We start from the raw sequence: 22,170 nt of genomic DNA on the forward strand, positions 1-22,170 counted from the left end.
GGGTTACCTGAACATAGGGCCCAGTTTTAGACACACTGAAGCCTCTTGCTAAGTGCAAACTTACTTACCAAACTAAGCCAGGGATTTTGGTGCGCTATAGTGTACTACCCTCTCAAGCATTACCTGGATGGTGCTTATAGGGCAATGATGAATCCTGTGAGACCACTGCGTCTTAACATCTGGCCACAATAGAAAGTTTATATTTGATTCTGTGCTTTACCATGTTTTACCATGGATGTACTACCTCTGTTTGCAGTTACATGTTTCAACTTCTTGAAATGTCAATGCAACCACAAACTGAATTTGAACTTCCACTGTCTTCACAATACCAGTCGCAGCTATTTTTGGTGGACAAGCTTTAGATTCTAATCAAGCCCACAAATGCACATATGTTTTCTGGCTAGCTTCCCCATCTTTGTGTTCCCTCTCACATTGCTCCCCATTCCTCTCACTGTTTTTTATGTTCTCATGTAACATGACACATTTTCATGAGGGGACTTTTTATCTGTTTCTGCCAATTTTCCCTGCCACATTGCTGCCCCCCCCCCCTGCTTGCACATTTTAAGGTATTGTTTTTAAAAAATTGTATCTTGTTTTTATCTTTCCATAATTATTTATGTGAGGTCCTGGAAGTTTTACAGTGCTACTGCGCCACTTGTTGCTTTTTGGTGGTTCTTGACACTATTGTTATTTTTTGTGGCTATCGGCCATTTTGAAACAGTAAATTCGAAATGCCCTCCTATGCGCATGCATGTACCGTCCTGCACAGGCACCCATTTTGGAACTGACTAACGCCAACTGAAACTAACAGCGATAAAGCCAATAGCTCGGCCTTTTGAGACATATTGTTTTTTGCAATTGTTTTAATTTAATACTAGCAGCCCGTCCCGACCTTGTCCGGGAGCAATCATGGCTTAGGGCTCCCGCCCGCCCTGACGTAGTGCAGTATTATGGCTGTATGTTTACTTTTGGAGGCTTTTGTAATCTGCACACGTTTGTTAACCTGTGCGCTCCTCACTGCCCACGTCACTTTTTGTCACCTGCATACGTTTCTGTGACTTTTTCCTCCTGTAATGGGCTGTTTGCTACCCGCTCCGAGTTTCTTTTTCCGCGCCCGCTGGCGCCCTGCACACGTTTCTTAACCTGCACGCTCCTCACTGCCCACGTCCCCGCCGCCGCTTTTTCCTCCTGTAATGGGCTGTTTGCTACCTGCTCCACTTACCTGCACACGTTTCTTTTTCCTGTGGCTCGCTCACCGCTCCTCCCCGCCGCCGCTCCTCACTGCCTGCCCTCGGATCGCCGCTCATGTCCGCTGCTCCCCGTGCTGATCGTCTCTGCTCCTCCCCGCGCTGTACTCCGCTCCTCCTGATGTCAGGACGCACGTCGCGGCAGGCGCTACTTTGGAGGGACTACTTTTTTTAATATAACTTTTTCAATAACGTTTATTTTTAAAATTTATATAGCCTATAACCATCTACACACTCTGACAATTTCAACGGTGTATCGGGTGTGTAGATTGGCGCTGTGGTTCCCGAGTTTACCCGCCTCAAAGCCTGAAAGTTCTTGCTTTATTATAGTAGTATAGATCAAGCTTAGGAGTTTGCATGACTGCGTTGACCTTGTATGAGAATTCACAAAAATGCATAGGCTTCTGGATGAAGCTTGTTAGTGGCTAGATTTCAAGGTAATTATTGAAATGTTTTTTTTTTTTGTCTTTGCAACAGAGGACAACTATGGGATGGATGGGAAGGTTAACCTGCCAAATTTTACTGAGAACATCAACTGGCAAGGACTGGAAGGTTTGTACAGTGTAGATGACCGCATCTACCAACAGAGAAAAAACTATAGACTTTCTATGGATGACTGGACTAATTACTTGAAGGATGTAGATAGAATGTTTGCACTGCTGAACCATGTTTTTGAGATAAACAAAACTGAGGGGAATATTGCCGCTGGACATGATGAGTTCTCAGGAGCCTGGCCAATACCATTGACATGGGTGGAAATGACTTCAGTGGAGTCCAGTGAAGAATCAAGCGGAATGGCAGCAGAAGAAAGACAGCCAGAGGATGCAGCAGACTTTGGCATCCGTGATTTCAGCAGAAAAGCACATAGTCAGGAAATGCCTGAATTAAATAATAATATTCCTGACCAAAACCTTGAGGTTCCTGCACCTTGGAGCAACAGTCAAGCTGAAATATGGATGGAAAATAAAGGGTTTGAGAGCCCCGAAATAGAAATCAGTGGAAATGGTTGGACAGAGTTAGAGACCAGACATAGTTCCATTTTGCAACCATATAGGACTCTTCAGAAAGACTTGCTGCTTGACAGTGATCCTGCAGGAGATCTTTTTGAAGAGCAAATGTACCTCCACCTCCGCTTCAATGGGCAAAGGGACCACAAGGCTGAAAATCATTCTACAGCTGATCGGACAACGAGCAATATGAACATGGAGAGCTTTTTGAGCGAAAACGAACATCTTCATGCAGGAGGGATTCCACAAATCCAAAATATAGAAGGAAGTGCCTCATTCCCACTATCCTCCAACTAAACACAATTTAATCCATAAACATATATTTTTTTAGCTAGTAAAAAAATAACATTGCACTTGACATTCCATGTTTATTATAGAGATCTGGTGTAAAATACACTCTATGGGTGAAAAAACAGTCCTGTAGAACGATGTTCAGATATTAACTTTGGTTCAGTAACTACTATATATACGCATATTCGTTTCCGCACTGTGGGGGGAACATCGAATGCCACACAAATGGCACCCTGTAAAAGCTTAGGTTGACTTTGTTTCTAAATGGTTGTTTTTCTCTGCTTTTGTAGACTTGCATTCTTATGTGAATATCTTCTGTCCCCACACTGACCCCATAATGTGTTTTTAACGAATGAGGTTTTTCTAACCACTGGACTTTCTGATGTAAGACATTTAGGTAATTTTTTTGCACTTTTAGTAGCTCGATTACCACAACTTTGTGTCATTTCCCACACTTAACGTACATCATGTTTATTTTTACCACATTTACAACTAGGGTGTTGTTGTGAAATAATCAAATCTATGCTTAAAAATAGAATGAGGCAATATTTGTGAGAGGAATTTGGTTGGAATGTTGTAACAAAACTGCAAAAATAATACTGCATATTTTACTACCTCCACTCCTTCTAGAAGAAGTAATGAGTGTTGGCACTTGAAACGAAAAATGTATTTAGTTGTGTATTTATTAATACAATAACGACTTAGTTTTGACACATACATTGCAGAAAATCTACACCACACTGTTCCGTTGCTTCAGGGAAGGGCTTTAAGTATTAACAAATCATTTATAATTGGTGGTGTCTTTTGTGAGTTAGTGGAAAATTAAACCACACATTTTTATATTTATTCCAAAAGTATTTTCACAGGAGAAAGTAAATAGAGAGTAGCCGTCTTTCACCGCTTGCTGAGCTGCAAACAATGTTGTGGTTTTGTACTAAATTACTTACTTTACTTACAATTTACGTCAATTCTATTGAAATGGTAGCACCCGTTGTCACAAGAAAAAAGCATTTTGAGTTACCTCACATCAAATTTGTAACGTGGTATCTAGTTTACATCAAGGATTGCTATATGTCGTGTATCATTTCACGTTGTGTTGTATTTTTCACGAGCACTGCAAAGAACCATGCTTTTAATTTTCAAAAGCGAATTCAGAAAACTGCACCACAGGCAGTTCAGTCAGAAAGTTAGAAATGTTCAGTATTTTTCAGCTTTGTTATTATTTCTGTAAATACGATAAAATGTTTTAGCTGTTGATGTAATAGTCAAGGGCTGAGTGACGGAACACATATTTATGGTCCTATTTGATCCTATTTGTAAATAGAATTCATGCAAATAGACAACAAACTGTTTTTAAAACTTGTATAATATTCTGTGATCCTTTTATAGAACAATTCTGACTTCAGGAAAGTCATGAGGCAATATCTCTAAAAATAAAAAGGTGTTTTAACTTTGCAAAAATCAAAATGGTAAAAATGTACCAGTTTTCAAGTCAGATGAATATGGTATGCGATTTCCCCCTCTCAGAGCTTTAAGTGGGATGACAAAAAGTGTGGGTGGGGGGTGGGGGGCATCTCAAAAAGCAGCATAGAGTATGTTTTCTAAGGGCATGGCTTAAACATTTGTACTAAGTTTCTGTAATTCCCATAATATCCCACCCAACCAGTATTTGGTTAGTACGAGCTTACTGCTATTGCATCCAGACATATAACCCAACAATTGGCTTACACCTAAAACCAGCAAGGACATTGCCTTTGGCAATGGATGCTGGCTCTTTAAGATAAATAAATAACAATATTGATTTTGCTGTAAACAATATTGAAAGAATTTCAAATCTGAAATTGTGATTCTGTTTATCAAAAGTTACTGAGGTTTGTGGAGGGGAAAATTGGTCATCAAAGTATACCAGCCACTCCCATTATATCCAATCTATGTGCCCCTTTTCTCTCCACATCACATTCATTTGCATATCTTACACCACATCCTTCTCTTCTTGTGCAACCTCTTTTAACTCTCCTGAATGCTCTTCCTCACATCTCCTCAACTTCACAACCTCCAAATACAACACACCCACTCACCTGTAAGCACTGCATTTTCTTTTACTTTTGCCTGTCAGTATTTTGAAAACTCTGTACCTAATTCACACATATTTGCAGAGAAGTACAATTACATTTGGAATACACAACCATTGCCCTGGGCACTGCAAAGAGGCAAAGAATTGGTTGACCACGTATTCTGAAAACCCTTTTGTCTGACTGACAGGCAGTCAGAGAACCTTGCACAGCCTTCAGCCTCAACTCCAGAACTCTCAGTCTTTGCCCATTATAAAAACCTGGAGGGGACTACATTTAAAAGTATGCATTAAAGAAGAGTTATATGCCCCACAGAAGAGAAACGCAGAAACAGAACATCCTGGAGATAGATAACACTACTAGGGCATGCAAGATAAAGTGAAACGTGAAAAATAAACAGGAGCACAATTGCTGAAATGGATTGAAAGTAGAGGAGGCAGAATCACGGAATGTAAAGAAATAGGAACTTCTGACCCAGATCTTGCTATTTGGTGGCTGATACTTGCAAAGATGCTTGGGTTGAAGTTGTAGAGTTGAACATCTGCTACTCTTTTGAACTCTGTTGAGTACCCCGTCATGCTCCCTACCACAGTTTTTGGTAAAGAAATGTTTTTTTCAGACCTGCATACTTGATGAAGTTGACCTGCACCAACCCTTTTTTCCCATTTGACATTACCATTATTGTAATCTGAATTAAAGCTTCGTATGAGTGAGGAGCAAGTAGAAGAGCATTGCCTTTGGTGCCTAAGTTATGATTTGCATGGCTGTTTTGCTGGTTATGGAATTCCTATCCAACTGGCCTGCTCAAATGTTTTTAGTTTCTTTTTTATAACAATATGTGTACTTCAACTGTGGTTTGTAAATGAACTTTAGAGCTTTTTATAAACATACAATATAAAATCTTTTCAGCATTAAACCCAAGTGGGTGAAATTAACACTCAATGTAACTTGTAGTAACAATAGCTATCAATTGTAATACTCAATTGGGGTATCAATCAAACAGTCAATGGAAATATAAGTGGGCTCTATTAAACTAAAAGAATGTCTTGTAAACAAGACATGCTTCTTCTACATATGCCTTCCTATTAGTAATAGGAAACAAAGAAAACATAGCAATCAATCTATTCGATGATTTTCCTGCATGAATCTTTTCTCTATTCACATGCTATGGATTATTCTGCCATCTAGTGCTTAGGTCGGGAATAGTGTTCTTGTTGTATCCCTCTCTTGCTTTTTTTGTGGGCATCGTAAACCATTTGGGTTTAGACCCCTCCTGAAATGATGCCAGACATATGCCCTAGAAATCCTTAGAAGCATTTGCCATCTTCAGATTCTTTTTTCCACCATTGGGTCTGGAAGCCTAAAAGAGAGCTCCTGAGTTGAGGAAGAAGAAACTGCACAGAGGAAGATATATTTCCATCAAAAACCACTGTCGAAAGAAGGGGGTCTACAACAACTAATAAAGGATTGAAAATCACCAAAAGAACACCGAATATCACTGAGATACACCAAAGGCGAGCAGTCAGACCTACTGACACCTTGTGGTCCGAGAATGAGAAAGGGGTATGGAGTATTTAACCACGTTTGGGTTTTGGTTGAAGTGCCACTACAGTTATGTCCAGAAAGACACACACAAGGTCTGTAACCTTTGCCTCCCAAAGGACCACAGTTGGAAGGACTGTGTAGAATTCTTGCCGAAGACCATTGGGCAAGGCAGAAACAAAGGTGGACACTCTAAGCCATGGCATCACCACAAAAAAAGCAGGAGTCCCTAAAGGATCTCGGACTGTCTTGTGAGAATGAGGACATCCTGGAGGAGGCCCAAGGAGAGAAATTCGGCATCAAGCAGGTGATTGAGGTGCCCGCTGGTAATGGAAACAAAAAGGTGAAAAGGGAGGAGCCTAGTCTGAAGGTAAACACTCAGGGTCTTGACACGACCAAGCGGAAAGTTTCGGACTAGAGAAAAACGGCAGCACTGTCAGAATCCTTGAAACTGGAGGGCAAAGTCAGGCTCAAAGACTGAAACGGGTCCTAGGCAAGGGACAACGCTGGAGGCAAACCCTCAAACGACTTCAACCTCGAGGGTGGATCAAAAGCATGAGAAGAAGATGGCAACAACCAGTTTGACTCTGAGCTAGAAGACCGGGTCCCCTTAGGCACCAAAACGCTGCTCAACCCCCTGGGTCGAAGATTAGCAAGCCACAAGCAAGGAAGCACTCGACTTGGAGGCTGAAATGTTTTTCAACATTAATGTTGAAACACGGCGGATAGCTGCGCTAGCCGTCAGGGATTTATCCCGACATCATCTGTGGTGGTCCATACTTTGATTGCCTTGCCAAGGTGTGGGAGTCTCAAGGGGAGATGGAGGAGGCTCAGGAGCTGGGCCTGCAGCAATTGAGGTGGAGGTGTCCACCTACAATGGTCCTCAAGATGGAGAAGCCTGATATTGGAGATCTGGACCGCTGCAGGGCCTGAGTCGAAATTGGCTGCCTGATGCCCACCGCCCAGGAAGATGCCAGGCTGCGGACAGGTGGGGTCCTGCCTCCATCGGTGCACAGCGGTGTGGATACCGGGGCCCATGCGGTAGACGGCTGGGGCATTGATCGTGCAGAAGACCACTCCGCATGGGGTGGTGAGTGCCCCGGGCCCTTCGCTGCAGCCTGGAGTCTGCCGACTGCTGGGTCCCTTTGCGTCTGCAGGTGAGCTGTGAGGTCTTTGCTGCGTGGTGGGGGCCGGGTTCACTTTCCACAGATCGGGGAGGACCAACTGTAAGGAAGAGGACTGCCCACTAGACTGAACTGGGTGGAGAGGCCGCCTGTCACAGAACCAGGAACTGTTATTCGTTTCGGCCTTGCTGGACCCGGGCAAGCACGTGGGGCGGTGGTAGAGCCCCCAGCCAGTATCACTGAGATTGTGCCTCCCTGTTGATGAGAACAGCTGAAGATGGTCTCTATGACACTGTGGAGAGTCCCAGAGCCCGGGGTTAGGCTGTAGCGCCTGTGTTTTTGCTCGTGGGAGCCGGTGTGCGGGGCCTGTAGCTGCTTAGATAACCTCTTAAGACCTGGGGGACGAGTGATGGAGTGCGAGGGGATAGCCCTCTATGCTGGTAAGGGGCACCATGACCAAAGGGGTGCAAGATTGCATCTGTAGACCCCCCTGAGGTAGCCTGTTACTCTGACCCTGGCCAGAGAGAAGACTTCTGGTGTACTTGTGACAGTGCACCGTGGGTCCATTCCCGGGGGGGCGACAATCCCGTTCCCAAGCCCTGCCGCTGACGTATGGTGGCTATGGGCTGGAATAAGGTCCCCCATCCCAGGCAATCTAATCAAATGGATAAATACACAGTTTCCTTGGGGACCACAGAAGGGACGAGAGGAGCCACCGAGGTCCCCATATTGAGATTCTACAGTCCAAAACTAAGCGCCTAGGGAAATAAGTAGCCAAATTGACAAAGCAGCAGGAAGAATCAATGGCGTGTCTGGTGATCATTAGGAGAGAGTGAGACACAACAACATCTGCGTGGGTGCAGATGGTCAACATGTAGATCTCTTCTTGGAGGACCTGATCCGTAATACCCTCTGCCCCAAAAGACTATCCAAGTCTTCTCTGTCAAGCGGGTGCATCGGACGTTGGGGCCGCCTCTGGACCCGGGGGTCCCCTTGCGCACAATAGTAGCTTGCATATTCAATTACAGGGTCCCCAACACAATCCTGCAGGTGTCCTGATCCTGTGCGGACCTAAAGTTGGAGAATGCTGTTATCAGTTTCTTCCCAGACTTCACAGTCCTTTTCCAACTTTATCGATAGCTCTTGCTTCCTTGAGCCTAATCAGGCCGGCTTCAGGCCGGCCCATTCCACGGAAGCTGTTATCTTGGCAGTTATGGATACTTTGAGAGGGAATGCAGATGCAAAAAGACCTCAGGCCCTTGTGCTTCTGGACTTGTCGGCCGCGTTCGACATGGTGGATCATGACATCCTTCTCCACCGTGTCGGACAGGCTGGCATTCAGGGCTCAGCTCTTAGGTGGGTCGAGTCATTCCTCACAGGCAGGTCACAAGCTGTACGTTTGGGTCCCTTCACTGCGCCGAAGTCTCCTACCACCTGCGGAGTCCCCCAAGGCTCCTCACTTTCCCCTTTATTATTTAACCTATACCTTCGCCCTTTAATTTGCTCTCTCCATAATTGGGATGTCACAGTCTTCAATTATGCGGATGATTTGCAGCTCGTCTTTCCACTTGATTCTCCACAGGCGGTCAACAACTTTCACGCCGTTATGACCCATATCCAACAATGGATGAATCAAAATCAATTAAAGCTCAACCCTGGAAAGACTGAGCTGCTCCTCCCTGGCTCCAGTGCTGCATTCTGGGGCCCGCAGTTCTGGCCCCTCGATCTTGGTCCCCCCCCCACACCAGTCAAGGCAGTTAAGAGCTTGGGGGTGACGATCGACGCAGAGCTGTCACTTAAAGCTCAAGTGGGTGCCACGGTCTCTTCGTGCATGTTCCAGCTCCGAAAGATCCGGAAGATCAGGCACCTACTTCCACATGCGGCTCTGTGCCAGGTCGTCATGTCCCTTGTTCTCTCTTGCCTCGACTTTTCTAACTCTCTCTATCACGCAGTCCCCCGATGTCTTTTGTGTCGTCTCCAGGTCGTGCAGAATCACGCGGGCCGTCTTATCATTAAGATCCCTAGGTGGCAATCTGCGAAGCCCTTGCTCCGCAAGCTCCACTGGCTTCCAGTTGAGGAGAGGGCAGCTTTTAAGATGGGCTGCATGGTTTTCAAATCTCTTCCCTGCCCCACTTTTCTTAACTCCCTGATCACTCTGTATCGACCTGCACGTTCCCTCCGTTCAGTTCATCATCACCTACTTGTCACTCCCAAATTCAAAACCAATACATTTGGGGGCCGTCGTTTTTCTCTCCTTGCCCCTAAATTCTGGAACCCCCTTCCCCAGGCCATCAAGTCCAATGGTTCCCTTTTTCAGTTCAGGAAACTTCTCAAAACTTTTCTGTTCACTCTCTCTGGGTAACCTCTCCTTGTCACTCTACACATGCTCTGTCAGCAAGCGCCAGGAAACCTCCGGGTGTCAGTGCGCTCAAAAAGTGCCATTTAACATAACATAACATAACACTCCAGGTACAGCGCTAATGGCACACCTTTGACTCAGTTAAAAAGGTCTTCAGGGAAAATAATATGAAATACATGATGATGTTCCCGGCCAAGCTTTGTGTGTTATCAGAGGGAAAGTCACTACATTTTCTGACTCCTGAGGAGGCCTGGGATTGGCTTGAGGTATGGAGCAAAATAGGGTATGGAAGAGGCGGAAGGAAGGGGGTCCCCCTCGGGGGATGGGCCCGGTTTGCGGGGCCTGAGATCCTCTGTGGACGCAGCGAGAAGAGGTTCCTACTCCGGCACAGAATGAGTGCTGCTGAGACTCTCGATGTATGAAACTGTTTTTTATGCATGACGGGGAGGACGGAGGAGGGAGCTGGTATTATTATTATTATTATGAGACTAATGGTTGAGGACACACGAGCGGTGGCTCTGCCTCCCCCTCCAAGTATGAGGTCTTGCAGTGCATTTGTCCCTTATGAAAACCTTGGACCTATCTAACCTTCGGTTTACAGGGGTGACTTAATTACAATGGAACATTATCCAACTGCTAGGCACTATGCAGGTGGGGGAAGTGGGAGGTTTATTACTCAGCGGGGATGCAGGGAGGGGGGAGTTATTGGAGATGTTTCTTTATGTTATATTGTTGATTTGTTTGGCTCATCATAGACATTACCTTGCTGCGGCCGGTACTGAGACATTGCCCACGGGGTGGAAGCACGGAGGGGGTTTAATAGCGAGAGTACATTTGGGGTAGCAATATAACCACATATATGTGTGGTCATGAAATGTAAATAGGTTCAGTAACAAAATTAAACTCACCCTAGTCCTCCAATATCTTAAGCGCCACTCCCCTGATGATGTCCTGTTCAGGAGACATATCTTAAGGGTAATCCTTGTAGGGACCATTTTGGATATAAGCTCTTGGCCCACGCTGGATATTCCACGGGCTCCCGAGGTGTTGGCATCCTAATTAAAAACTTCCTTCCTTTTGTGGTGACTTAAACATGGTGGGCTCTCCAGGGCTGTTATATGGCCCTTATGGGCCATTGGGTGGGCCGTTCCTTAAACACATGCTGCATGTACATCCCGCCCAAACTGCATGCTACAGTTTTTCCAAAACTAGGGCCCCTCCTACTGGAACTATCAATGGGGATTCTACTGTGGGGGAGACATGAACGCAGGGATGGAGCCTGGCTTAGACAGAACGGGAGGGACCTTGGGATGCCCACACGGGGGGATTACCCTGGCCTTTGTATCAGCAATGGGGAGGGTGTACATATGAAGGGCGTACAATCCATCCCAGAAGCATTATACATTGTATTCTGCGTGAAGAGAGATGGAGGGTTGTGCCCTCTCAATTAGTCAACGTCGGTATGGAATAAATGTCATACATTTCCCTGATGTATATCACATGCTTGGTTTTATTTATATTTCCATACATTTATATTTCCATAAATAAAGTGCAGACAGAAATGGTGAAGAGAAAAGCCGACACGTGTTTTGCCCTAGTGGCCCAATGGCCGTGGGCTTTTTCAAGGCTGATATTAAGGGAGTTGGAAAGGGGAGATTGAAAGTGAGTAGAATTTTAAAGAAAGAGAAAATAGAGCGGGAGGTCAAAATGTGAGAAATTGCACGGTGATAATGTAAAATGGGACATGGGGAATCAGGAGTTATAGTGATGTAGGTTGAAATTTAGATAGAATAGGAAAGTATGGGGGACACAGTGATAGATAGGGAGAAGGGAAAAGAAAGAGATTACAGCATGGGAAAAGGCAACGAAAGGGGCGAGGAATGGGAGGAAAAAGAGCATGAAGATAAATAGGAAGAGAAAGGATTACATGGTTAAGTTGAATTGTAAAAAGATATGTATGGCATATATATGTATATACAGGTGAGACATCATTACATATCGGGGAAAGTACCATAATGAATTATTCATAGACATAATTGCATATGTATATATACAGGTGATACATCAGTATACAACAGGTGTAAGTACCATATTAAATTTATATGGATGTAAGAGGGAGAATGATCTATTTCAGGTGATTCCACCTGTGCTATCTATACTCATTCCTTGAATATGGGACATCAAAAGTGAACTGTAATAGATGAAAAGGTTTTTGCTAGAAGGAATTGTCTAGTTGTATCTGCATTACCACATGTTTTTATAGTCGAGAAATAAGGTGAGTGGGCACCAAATACGACCTTTCTAATTAAAGTATCAATTATATAAGGCCAAATGTGAAATACAGTGAATCAAACAACACAATACTGCATAACTAAGGTAAGTTTAGTGCTTCATTGTTGGAAAAATAACATGTGTTCTAAGTCGACAAACAAAGTAATTATTCCCCAAATATGACCTTTCTAATTACATGCATTATGCTAAATATAAAGTACAACTGCTTACCAGAACTTTGTTATAACAATTAATCTTCCTATTCCTGAAGGTAAAGAGACACGTGAAATCACTGAGGGTTGCTCATGTTAAGAGTGTGGAAGAAAGCCATTGAATAAATCACGCTTGGCTGGGGGACCATATGTGAGCGAGGATCTTTGTCAGTAAATTAACGTGCTGTCAAAGGGAGCAAGTTGTGAAAAGGCCTCATGCAAGGAATGTAAACATAAATGCGGTCGATATTAATGTGGTAATGGGGCACACTGAAAGTACAAGTCCTTTAAAAATGTGAAATGGCTTCATGCAAGAAATATAAACATAAATGCGGCTGAAATTAACTTGGTAATGGGGCGCGCTGAAAGTACAAGTCCTTTAAATTATAATCTAATGCGCAAGAGGCGAACACGTAGATAAGAGCATAATTGGTTAGGTGTCTCCACAATAAAGACGTGGGCACGCTGAAATTGACAGTGTTTGACATAGGAACGAGCTGGGAGGGACACGCGCGGTTTGTTCATTAACCCCTCCCACGCTGGTGACAGAACCGCTCCGTCACGCCCCTCGGGTGTGCTGTGCTAGTGACAGAACGGTTCCATCACGGCCCGCTCGCCGTGCCTGTGCGGCGCTGATTTCGCGGATGCGTAGCGCGTTCTATTTAGCGGGCAGGGCCGTGACGGAACAGTTCCGTCACAAGCACAGCTCACCCGAGGGGCGTGAAGGAGCGGTTCCGTTACCAGCGTCGGAGCGCCGCTCGTCCCCCCACCCCTTAGCACTGCGGCGAACTAGCCGCCGTAGCGAAAGGGTTAAATAAGGGGCTAAGCATCTCCATGTCCGTGGAGAAACATGAAAACCCCTCTCACCTCTAAAAGTAAAGTGCTTCGTCTCTGCAGTCCCTGAACAAATGGGAGTTCTGTTTATCGCTGTCAGAAATAACCTGACTCCTGTCCTGACGTCAGTCAGCTCGAGAAATCTGACGTGCTGTTCGTGGCAGAGGCCACTGAAAAGTTGCTATGCTTTGGTGCAAGGTGTGAGTCTGTCACCAGAAACCAACAGAGTAAGTAGGGAAAATCATATTAAATTGTTTCTATTAGTAAATTGGCTAAGGTCTTATTTAAGGAATTATATAAAAAAGGACATGAGAAACTATATTTGGGGGCATCCTGGCGCGCTGTTAACGGCAGAAGCCACTAAAAAGTTACTATACTTGAATGTATAGTGTGGATTGGTCCCCAGGACCCAGAATTGTAATAGGCAAAGGCATACTAGAATATTTCTGGCAGTGTGAGTATGCTAGGATGTTGGTTAAAGAAATAGATAAGGGGTAAGAACACATAAACCATCAATTTTGAGAGTGCAAATACTAAAAATTGTTATTTACATTGCCAACAGCTCTCTCAGCCCACACAGCTCGCTCAGCTCTCACATCCCACACAGCTCTCACAGCCCACACAGCTCTCACAGCTCTCACAGCCCACACAGCTCTCACAGCCCACACAGCTCTCACAGCCCACACAGCTCTCACAGCCCACACAGCTCTCACAGCTCTCGCAGCCCACACAGCTCTCACAGCCCACACAGCTCACAGCCCACACAGCTCTCACAGCCCACACAGCTCTCACAGCCCACACAGCTCTCACAGCCCACACAGCTCTCACAGCCCACACAGCTCTCACAGCCCACACAGTTCTCACAGCCCACAGAGCTCTCACAGCCCACACAGCTCTCACAGCCCACACAGCTCACAGCCCACACAGCTCTCACAGCCGTCACAGCCCTCACATTCCACACAGCTCTCACAGCCCACACAGCTCTCACAGCCCACACTATGCTGCTGTCTCTAAGAGAAGCACTTCCCAAATTAAAAACAGATCTCAGTTTCAGAGATTCATTCCCCAAATGCAACTACAGACATGTGCTTTCCCAAGGAAATATAGTGCAAAAATGAAACAAGCATTTACAAGTGGGGCCGGAGACATGGACAGCGGGAGGGGGGGCAGGAACTGGCTCACGGACAGCGGGAGGGGGGCGGGAACGGAGAGCGGGACATCGTGCAACCTAACCCTGAAGACGACACTTCAAAAATGGCAAAAACAAAGCTTGAAAAAAAAAAAAATAGCACACACCCACCGCCGCGATGACGATGCGAAAAGGGTGGAGAGGGAAGAAATCGCGGGAACGCCCACAAATCTGGTCCGGCCATGACGGACAGATCTCTGTTCCAATGGCTAGCCTCCATCTATGGAGCTAGCCAATGGAACACAGGGCGTATTCCAAAGCCACATATTATTCTCATTAGGTTTTCACCTTCGCTAAAAGCCTGCTGCGCAGGCTTTCACTTAGGCGAAACCTAAAAAGCTATGATAACAAGTATAAAACTGAGCATGTGAAAATAAGTGTGGCCAATGTGTAAAAGTAAAGAAACTGTGCTCCTAAAGGAGACAGCCAGTTTTATGACCGCCAAAGAAGTGGTGGAGGTCCTGAATAGTGCTGTGGGATTCAATTATGGAAGGGCGTGGTGTGGAATCTTAACCGTATGGCTGTGGGGTTTGATGGTTTTGACGTGGGAGACCGTAGGTGCTCTGCTAATAAGGAGGAGCGCGCTGATGGGATGATCTTAAAATAAAATAACACGCTGTAAATTAACATCGCATATCTGTAGCAAAGTTCCCCCTAATAAGGTTAATTATATTAAAACTTGAACGGGCCTGGCCAAAGAATGCTTTACAAGCGAACAGTCTTTTGCTTAAAGCACCAAAATGTTCGATGCTAGAGGTTGCTTCACATTCAATCCATTTCAAAAAGCAATTCTGATTAATGCCAGTGATTTCCTCCCAGCGTCCACGTTGCTGTTCAGTGCAAGACAGAGGGTCATAGCGTAAGTGAGCAATTCCACATGGCCAGGATAAACAAAGTTGTGATTTTTCAACGCTAATATATGCCGGCAGGAGCATGCTCAATCCCCCACAAAACTACAGCTCCCATAAGGCAACTCAGTGGACCGATGAATAGCGGACATCCTTGGGCAGTGGCCCATGACTGACAGAGTCAATGTTCATAGTCCATCTCCTCGGGGCCCAAATCAGAATAGGACCAAACACAAGATTCATATATAAAAAAAAGCCATTGAAGGGAGAGTTTCAAACTCGTGCTCGGTGTTCAGCGTTAGATGTCAATAACATCAAGCACAGGCCCAGGATCAAAGGAGACCAATAAACAACAAGCACCTACGAGGACACGGACAGCGGGCGGGGGCGGGAAAGGAACGGACAGCGGGAGGGGGGCGGGAAAGGAACGGACAGCTAAAGTAACGGACAGCGGGAGGGGGGCGGGTAAGGAACAGACAGCGGGAGGGGGCAAGGAAGGAATAAGGTTAATTATATTAAAACTTGAACAGGCCTGGTCAAAGAATGCTTTACAAGCGAACAGTCTTTTACTTAAAGCACCAAAATGTTCGATGCTAGAGGTTGCTTCAAATTCAATCCATTTCAAAAAGCAATTCTGATTAATGCCAGTGATTTCCTCCCAGCGTCCACGTTGCTGTTCAGTGCAAGACAGAGGGTCATAGCGTAAGTGAGCAATTCCACATGGCCAGGATAAACAAAGTTGTGATTTTTCAACGCTAATATATGCCGGCAGGAGCACGCTCAATCCCCCACAAAACTACAGCTCCCATAAGGCAACTCAGTGGACCGATGAATAGCGGACATCCTTGGGCAGTGGCCCATGACTGACAGAGTCAATGTTCATAGTCCATCTCCTCGGGCCCAAATCAGAATAGGACCAAACACAAGATTCATATATAAGAAAAAGCCATTGAAGGGAGAGTTTCAAACTCGTGCTCGGTGCTCAGCGTTAGATGTCAATAACATCAAGCACAGGCCCAGGATCGAAGGAGACCAATAAACAACAAGCACCTATGAGGACACGGACAGCGGGGGGGGGGGGGCGGGAAAGGAACGGACAGCGGGAGGGGGGGCAGGAAAGTAACGGACAGCGGGAGGGGGGCGGGAAAGGAACGGACAGCGGGAGGGGGCAAGGAAGGAATAAGGTTAATTATATTAAAACTTGAACGGGCCTGGTCAAAGAATGCTTTACAAGCGAACAGTCTTTTGCTTAAAGCACCAAAATGTTCGATGCTAGAGGTTGCTTCACATTCAATCCATTTCAAAAAGCAATTCTGATTAATGCCAGTGATTTCCTCCCAGCGTCCACGTTGCTGTTCAGTGCAAGACAGAGGGTCATAACGTGATTGAGCAATTCCCCATGGCCAGAATAAACAAAGTTGTGATTTTTCAACGCTAATATATGCCGGCAGGAGCACAGGACAGCGGGAGGGGGGGGGGGGGGGGGCGGGAACGGCGCACGGACAGCGGGAAGGTGGGAGGGAACGGCGCACGGACAGCGGGAGGGGGGGGCCGGGAGCGGGCACAGGACAAAATACGTAAACTTACAAAGTGAAAACACATTTATAAACAAAATACTCCTTACCTGATCGCTTCGTGGGAACTCGAATCTTGCAGCCAACTCCAACAACAGACACTTGTAAAAGGAAGAAAACAGGCCGATTCGAAAAAAAAAAATTACACACACCCACCGCCGCGATGACGATCAGAAGTGGGTGGAGAGGGAAAAAATCGCGGGAACACCCCCGAATTTGGTCCGGCCTTGACGGACAGATCTGGCTTCCAATGGCTAGCCTCCATTTATGGAGCTAGCCAATGGGAGCCAGGGGACGTTCCTGAAGCCCATATAGTAAACAATAGATTTCGCCTGCGCTGAAAAGCTGCGCAGAGCGCAGCCTTCGGCTGGCGAAACCTAAAAAGGTGAATTTAATTCACTTATGTAGCACCTTGCTATTTCATTGGAAGGAAATAAACAGTAAAGTTATATGGAATAGAAGAGTACTTATCGTATACGTTATAGTCTTGAATTCATGGCGGGGTCACATTAAGCATCACAGAATCTGTGAGTGTAAAGAATGACAGAAAAGGACGGGGTGGCAAAAAGTTAACCCTAAACACAGCACCACATATGAGTGTATGGGTCAAAGGCAAACGTGCAAAACAGGTGGTTGGTGTCAATATCAATGTGGAATATACAGGTTTATAGCTTGAAATCAGTAGGAGGGTCATTAGTCTCTTGACGAAAATATAGGAGGAAGCATCTCATCGGATTAACCAATAGTGCATTTCTGCATCTTTGTGGAGTCCTAGGGTTTTAGCATTCAGACGCATTATGTATTCGCGCTCTCTACGTCTCATGGTGATTTCCCGATATCCTCCTCTAGAGGCTGGTTTGATGATTTCCAGTCCAAAGAATTTAAAGGTCTTTCTGTGTGGATGAAATTCTTAGAAGTGTTCCGTTAGAGGTGGTCCCACCTCTTTTTTATTGATGTTATGATAGTGTTCCATAATTCTGATTTTGAGCGGCCTGATCGTGCTCCCTATGTAGATTTTGTTGCAGGGGCAGATTATGATGTATATTGTGTATGTTGATGTGCGGGAGATCCAATCTGTGATTCGAATTATGGTGTTAGAGTCATGTTGGTATTCGGTTTGTTTATTGGCTCCCAATTTGCACGCATTACAATCTTGGCAGATGTAGAAACTAACAGGCTTGGTCAGAAAATTGGTCTTGGGTTTGATCCTTTTATCTTTAAATTCAGACTTGTACAGACTTTGTTTGAGGTTCTTGGCTCTCTTAAAACCCATTTGAGGGAATTCCTCCATCTGATTGGTTAGCGATGAGTTAGAGGTCAAGCGATACCAGTGTCTTTTCTTTTTCTTTTTTTAAGGTATTTTCCCCATATTTGTTTGTACAGGGCACAGCAATACATTATTAGAATAATACATTAATCTTGACATAAAGCACAAAATATAAACAGAGCATATAAAAAAAAATTTGAGGCAGTCATATTTAGGCCGGGGTACATATTAACACATGTATCTTCATATACATACATCATAAAAAAGAAAAAAAATATATATACAACAGCAACAAGTAAGAAAAACAGAAAGAGAAAGGAAGAAACAAAGAGACAAAGGGTAAGCAACAGTATATTAACACAATAAAACACTACCAACGGTTTTCATCCTTCCATCTTTTTATGGGTTCCCAAATTTGCATGCCTAATTTTCTTCCCTTTTTTCCCTTCCTTGCATAAATTGCTTTCCCTAAATTTTAAGTTGAAAGTAATTTAGCTAGACATTGGTGATAGGGCGGTGGAAGGCAATCGAGCCATGCTGAGGCGATACATAATTGCAAGACTGCCATAGCTACAAAAATAAAGTATCCACATTCTGCCTGTCTATCAGCGTCATTCACTCCAATCAAAATTATTGATGGTGTTAAAGTGATTTCTATTCCTAATGACCTTTGAAAAAACAACTCAATATCATTTTGTGTGGTTTGTAAATGAGTGCATGTTGCAAAAATATGTACAATATCAGCCTCCAGACTGCCACATCTTGGGCAATTGATCCCCGTTGTCCCCCACCATTGTGCAATCCTTGTGGGTGTGTAATATAATAGGTGCAGAGTTTTATAGTGTTGTGCCTGGAGGGCCGCTGAACACAGAATGTTCTGCCCCATATCTAGTGATAAGTAGAAGCTTTCCTTCCCTATACCTAGCTTCAGCACCCATTTATCTTCATATTTCTCCAGGTCGTCCTGCTTATAATCGATAAATTCAGCGTATAACCTTTCTATTGTACAGTCTGCTCCACCCTGGATAATCTATAAGATTGAATTCCTTTCAAACCCCGCCGGCCCTCCCTTTTTTGTCACTATAAAGCTTCTAATTTGCAAAAATTTAAAAAAATGTCTGGAGTCTAAACCATACGCTGTCCTAATGTCCGAGAATTGAATCATTCCTTGTCCCCCCATAATATCTCCAATCTTTGTTATCCCCTGTCTCCCCAATTCTGCAAACACTGAATCCGAAAATATATCTCAGGGAAGTGTAGAATTGTTAATCATTCTGGTATACGCATTATATTTCCCTAGCCCAAACTTTTTTGTGAAGGCCTTCCAAATATTATGCGCTGCAATGATCTTTTTGAATCTGGTCCTTTTAAAATAACTAGAGTTGGTGTGTTTTCAAAAAGGCGTTCTCCGCCTCAGCACCCAGAACTAGGGCATATATGCCTATTGTACCTAGCTGGTCCTGCCCTTCCAACTCTGCTCCCCCTAATAAGCCTGTCATATATTGTAGGGCGGCTGCCCAATTGTACAGCTTTAAATCCGGCAGAGCCCACCCTCCCCTTTCCCTCGGAAGTGCCATAAACCTCAGTGCTCTTCTAGTCTTACCCTGTGTCCAAACAAACCTATTATTCATGTGTTCCAAAATCTTAAACCACTTTGCTTAAAAAAACAGCGGAATTGCTCTAAAAATATAAAGAAACTTTGGGAGGATAATCATTTTCACAATATTAGTGCGCCCTACTATGGAGAGATGTAAGTTGTGGAGCCTGTCCAAATCCTTCTTAACTTTGGAAATTATTGGAGTTGATATTTGCTTCCACTAAAGTATCTAACTCCGAGGTAATTGTTACTCCTAAATATACTCCTGATTGGACCACCCGATGGTCGGAGCATTACACATTCCTGTTCTTAATTATTTGTGTCTTGGAGGTATTCAAAGCGTACCCTGAGACCTGGCCAAACTTCAGAGCTTCAATCTCAACCTGTATTATAGCCTATGTGGGGTCTGGGGTGACAACGGCCACTTCAGCATATGCCAAAATCTTACAGTGACCCCTGTGTGTGGCCAATGGGGGAATGCTATCAGTCATCTCCATTTTACGTAACAGCGGGTCCATATACATGGCAAATAAAAGTGGGGAGCATGGGCATCCCTGCCTTGTTCCCCACTTAATTTGAAATGGCAATGCATATCCCATATTTACTTGTATACGAGCTACCGAGGCTGTGTACAGAGCTTGTAGTGCTTTGACAAACCCGTCCCCAAAGCCGTCTCTCCTTAAAATAAACCACAGGTAGTCCCAGGAGACCCGATCAAAAGCCTTCTCAGCATCTAGTAGCATCACTGCCATCGGGTCTCCTGCGACTTCTGTGGCATCAAATAGGGTAATAACCTTCCGTGTGTGGTGGGTGGTACCTCTCCCTGGAATGAACCCATGCTGATTGCTGCTCACCACTGTATCTATTATCTAGCAAACCTAAGTGCCAGTGCCTTGGAGTAGTATCCGCATTCATAAGAGTAATTGGTCTATATGAGTCGGGTTCACTGGATGGCTTCCCCTTCTTTAAAATGATCACAATATCTGCCCCTGCCCAGGAGCTTGGTATAGAGACCCCTGCCTGTGCCTGCTGTATTGTATTTATTAAATCCTGACTAAGAATATTCCAGAAGATTTTAAAAAATTCGATTGGGATTTGATCTGGCCCCCCGCCTTACCGGAAGGGAGACTAAGTAAGGAGGCCAAGATCTCTTCTGGCTCTAGGGGTACGTCTAACCTTTCGCATTCCTCCTCAGTTAGTATAGACACCGGTATATCCTGCAGATATGCGCATATTTCATCAGGGTCCGCTCACCATATAATGTAGTGTAGAATTGCCTGAAAACTTCACGTATCCCGTCAGGATCTGTGAGAAGTCTTCCTGTACTGTCCTTAATCTCCCTCCCCTCTCCTGTAGCTACTTTCTGTCTTGTACGGACCGCTAGGGTACGCCCCACCGTTTCGCTAAACTCGTGGCACCTCTCCCTGTTTGCTAGAAAGATCTTGGCAGCTTTGTTAGCTATGTCTTCTTCTACCTCCATTTTTGCCTTAGCTACTTTAATAAGCACCTGATCAAGCGGTGCCCCCGCTATCACACATTGAGACAGTTCCTCCTCAGCATTCATTACGGCATTAGTTAATTCTACAATTTTTACCTGCTCCTGTTTTCTTTTAAAAGTATTGAAGCTTATGGTCTCCCCTCGAACACCCGCCTTAAAGGCATCCCACACATTGCCTGATGCAGTGCTATCCCTGTTGATCTCAAAAAAGCTTTTAATCCATTCCGTTATGTGCTGAAAATAGTTATCATCTTTCAGCAACCCTCTCTCAAAGGTCCAGACCCGCTCACTTCTATGAGTTGTTACTGTGCTTAAGTTCAAAATCAGCGGATTATGGTCGGAAAGTATCCGAGGGAGCCTTTCGATTTTTTTATTGAGACAACAGAGAGTTGGACGAGAAGAAATAATCTAGCCTTACGCATACCTTATGAGGAGCTGTATAAAAAGTGAACCCTTGCTCCCTAGGTTTTAAGCTACCCCAGACATCTGCCAGCGCGTTGTTCCTTGCGAGACTGAGAATTGCTTGGCAAACTCTTTTTTCCTGCCTTGATATCTTCCACTAGAGTCCTGGCCCAATCCCCCAGCTCCATTAATGTTAAAATCGCCGGCCAAAATAATACATGGGGACCAAGTAGCCAATTCCAAGTCCAAAAAGTCAAAGATCTCTGGATCGTCATCTGTTGAGCCATAGATTGAACCTAGGGTAATCCACTCCCCATTGATTAAACATTCTACAAGCACCCATCTACCCCACTGATCTTCAAGCTTCTTTCTTATTATGATATCCCTACGTTTTGATAATATAGCAACTCCTCTATTCCTAGACCCCTGCTTTGAATATGCTAACACATGAAATCCTAGTTGTTCTAAAAGATAGCCTGTGTCCCCTCAATATGAGTTTCCTGCAGGCACACAAAATCTACCCTCATAGTTTTCAGTAAGGTAGCCACCCGCTGTCTTTTCGGCCGATCATTTAGACCACAGACATTCCATGTGACTAGTCGAGTACCCATTTAAAAAGCATCCGGCGATTGTTCTAACCAGTTAACCATGCACAATTTATTAACATTTTTTCCTTCATTACATACTTCAGTTATTTATGCTCCATCGCTATAAGTGCTCCGTAACTTCCAACTTGTGTCCCTTCCCTGTGTACCCAAGTGCTGTTCCAATGTGCCGTGCCCTGTACCCATTCCCTCACCCATTCCCCCCCCAGGACCCCTCCCTGACGAGTACCC

General features: G+C 44.8%; 1 protein-coding gene across 4 annotated transcripts in view; it reads left to right on the plus strand.

Annotated features, from left to right (window-relative positions):
* Positions 1–4,012, plus strand: part of SULF1 (sulfatase 1) — a 290,367-nt gene extending 286,355 nt beyond the window's left edge. For 3 of the 4 annotated variants that reach the window (XM_086965850.1, XM_086965851.1, XM_086965852.1), the window contains exon 20: positions 1,725–4,012. In XM_086965850.1, the coding sequence (XP_086821976.1) occupies positions 1,725–2,551 (827 nt within the window). In that variant the 3' untranslated portion in view covers positions 2,552–4,012. The remainder of the gene's footprint in view (positions 1–1,724) is intronic. The other variant, XM_086965854.1, reaches the window with a different exon arrangement.
* The last annotated feature ends 18,158 nt before the right edge of the window (positions 4,013–22,170 follow it).

This window comes from Lissotriton vulgaris, chromosome 4_1 (genome assembly GCF_964263255.1).
Source record: "Lissotriton vulgaris chromosome 4_1, aLisVul1.2, whole genome shotgun sequence".
In the NCBI taxonomy this organism is placed as follows: Eukaryota; Metazoa; Chordata; class Amphibia; order Caudata; family Salamandridae; genus Lissotriton; species Lissotriton vulgaris.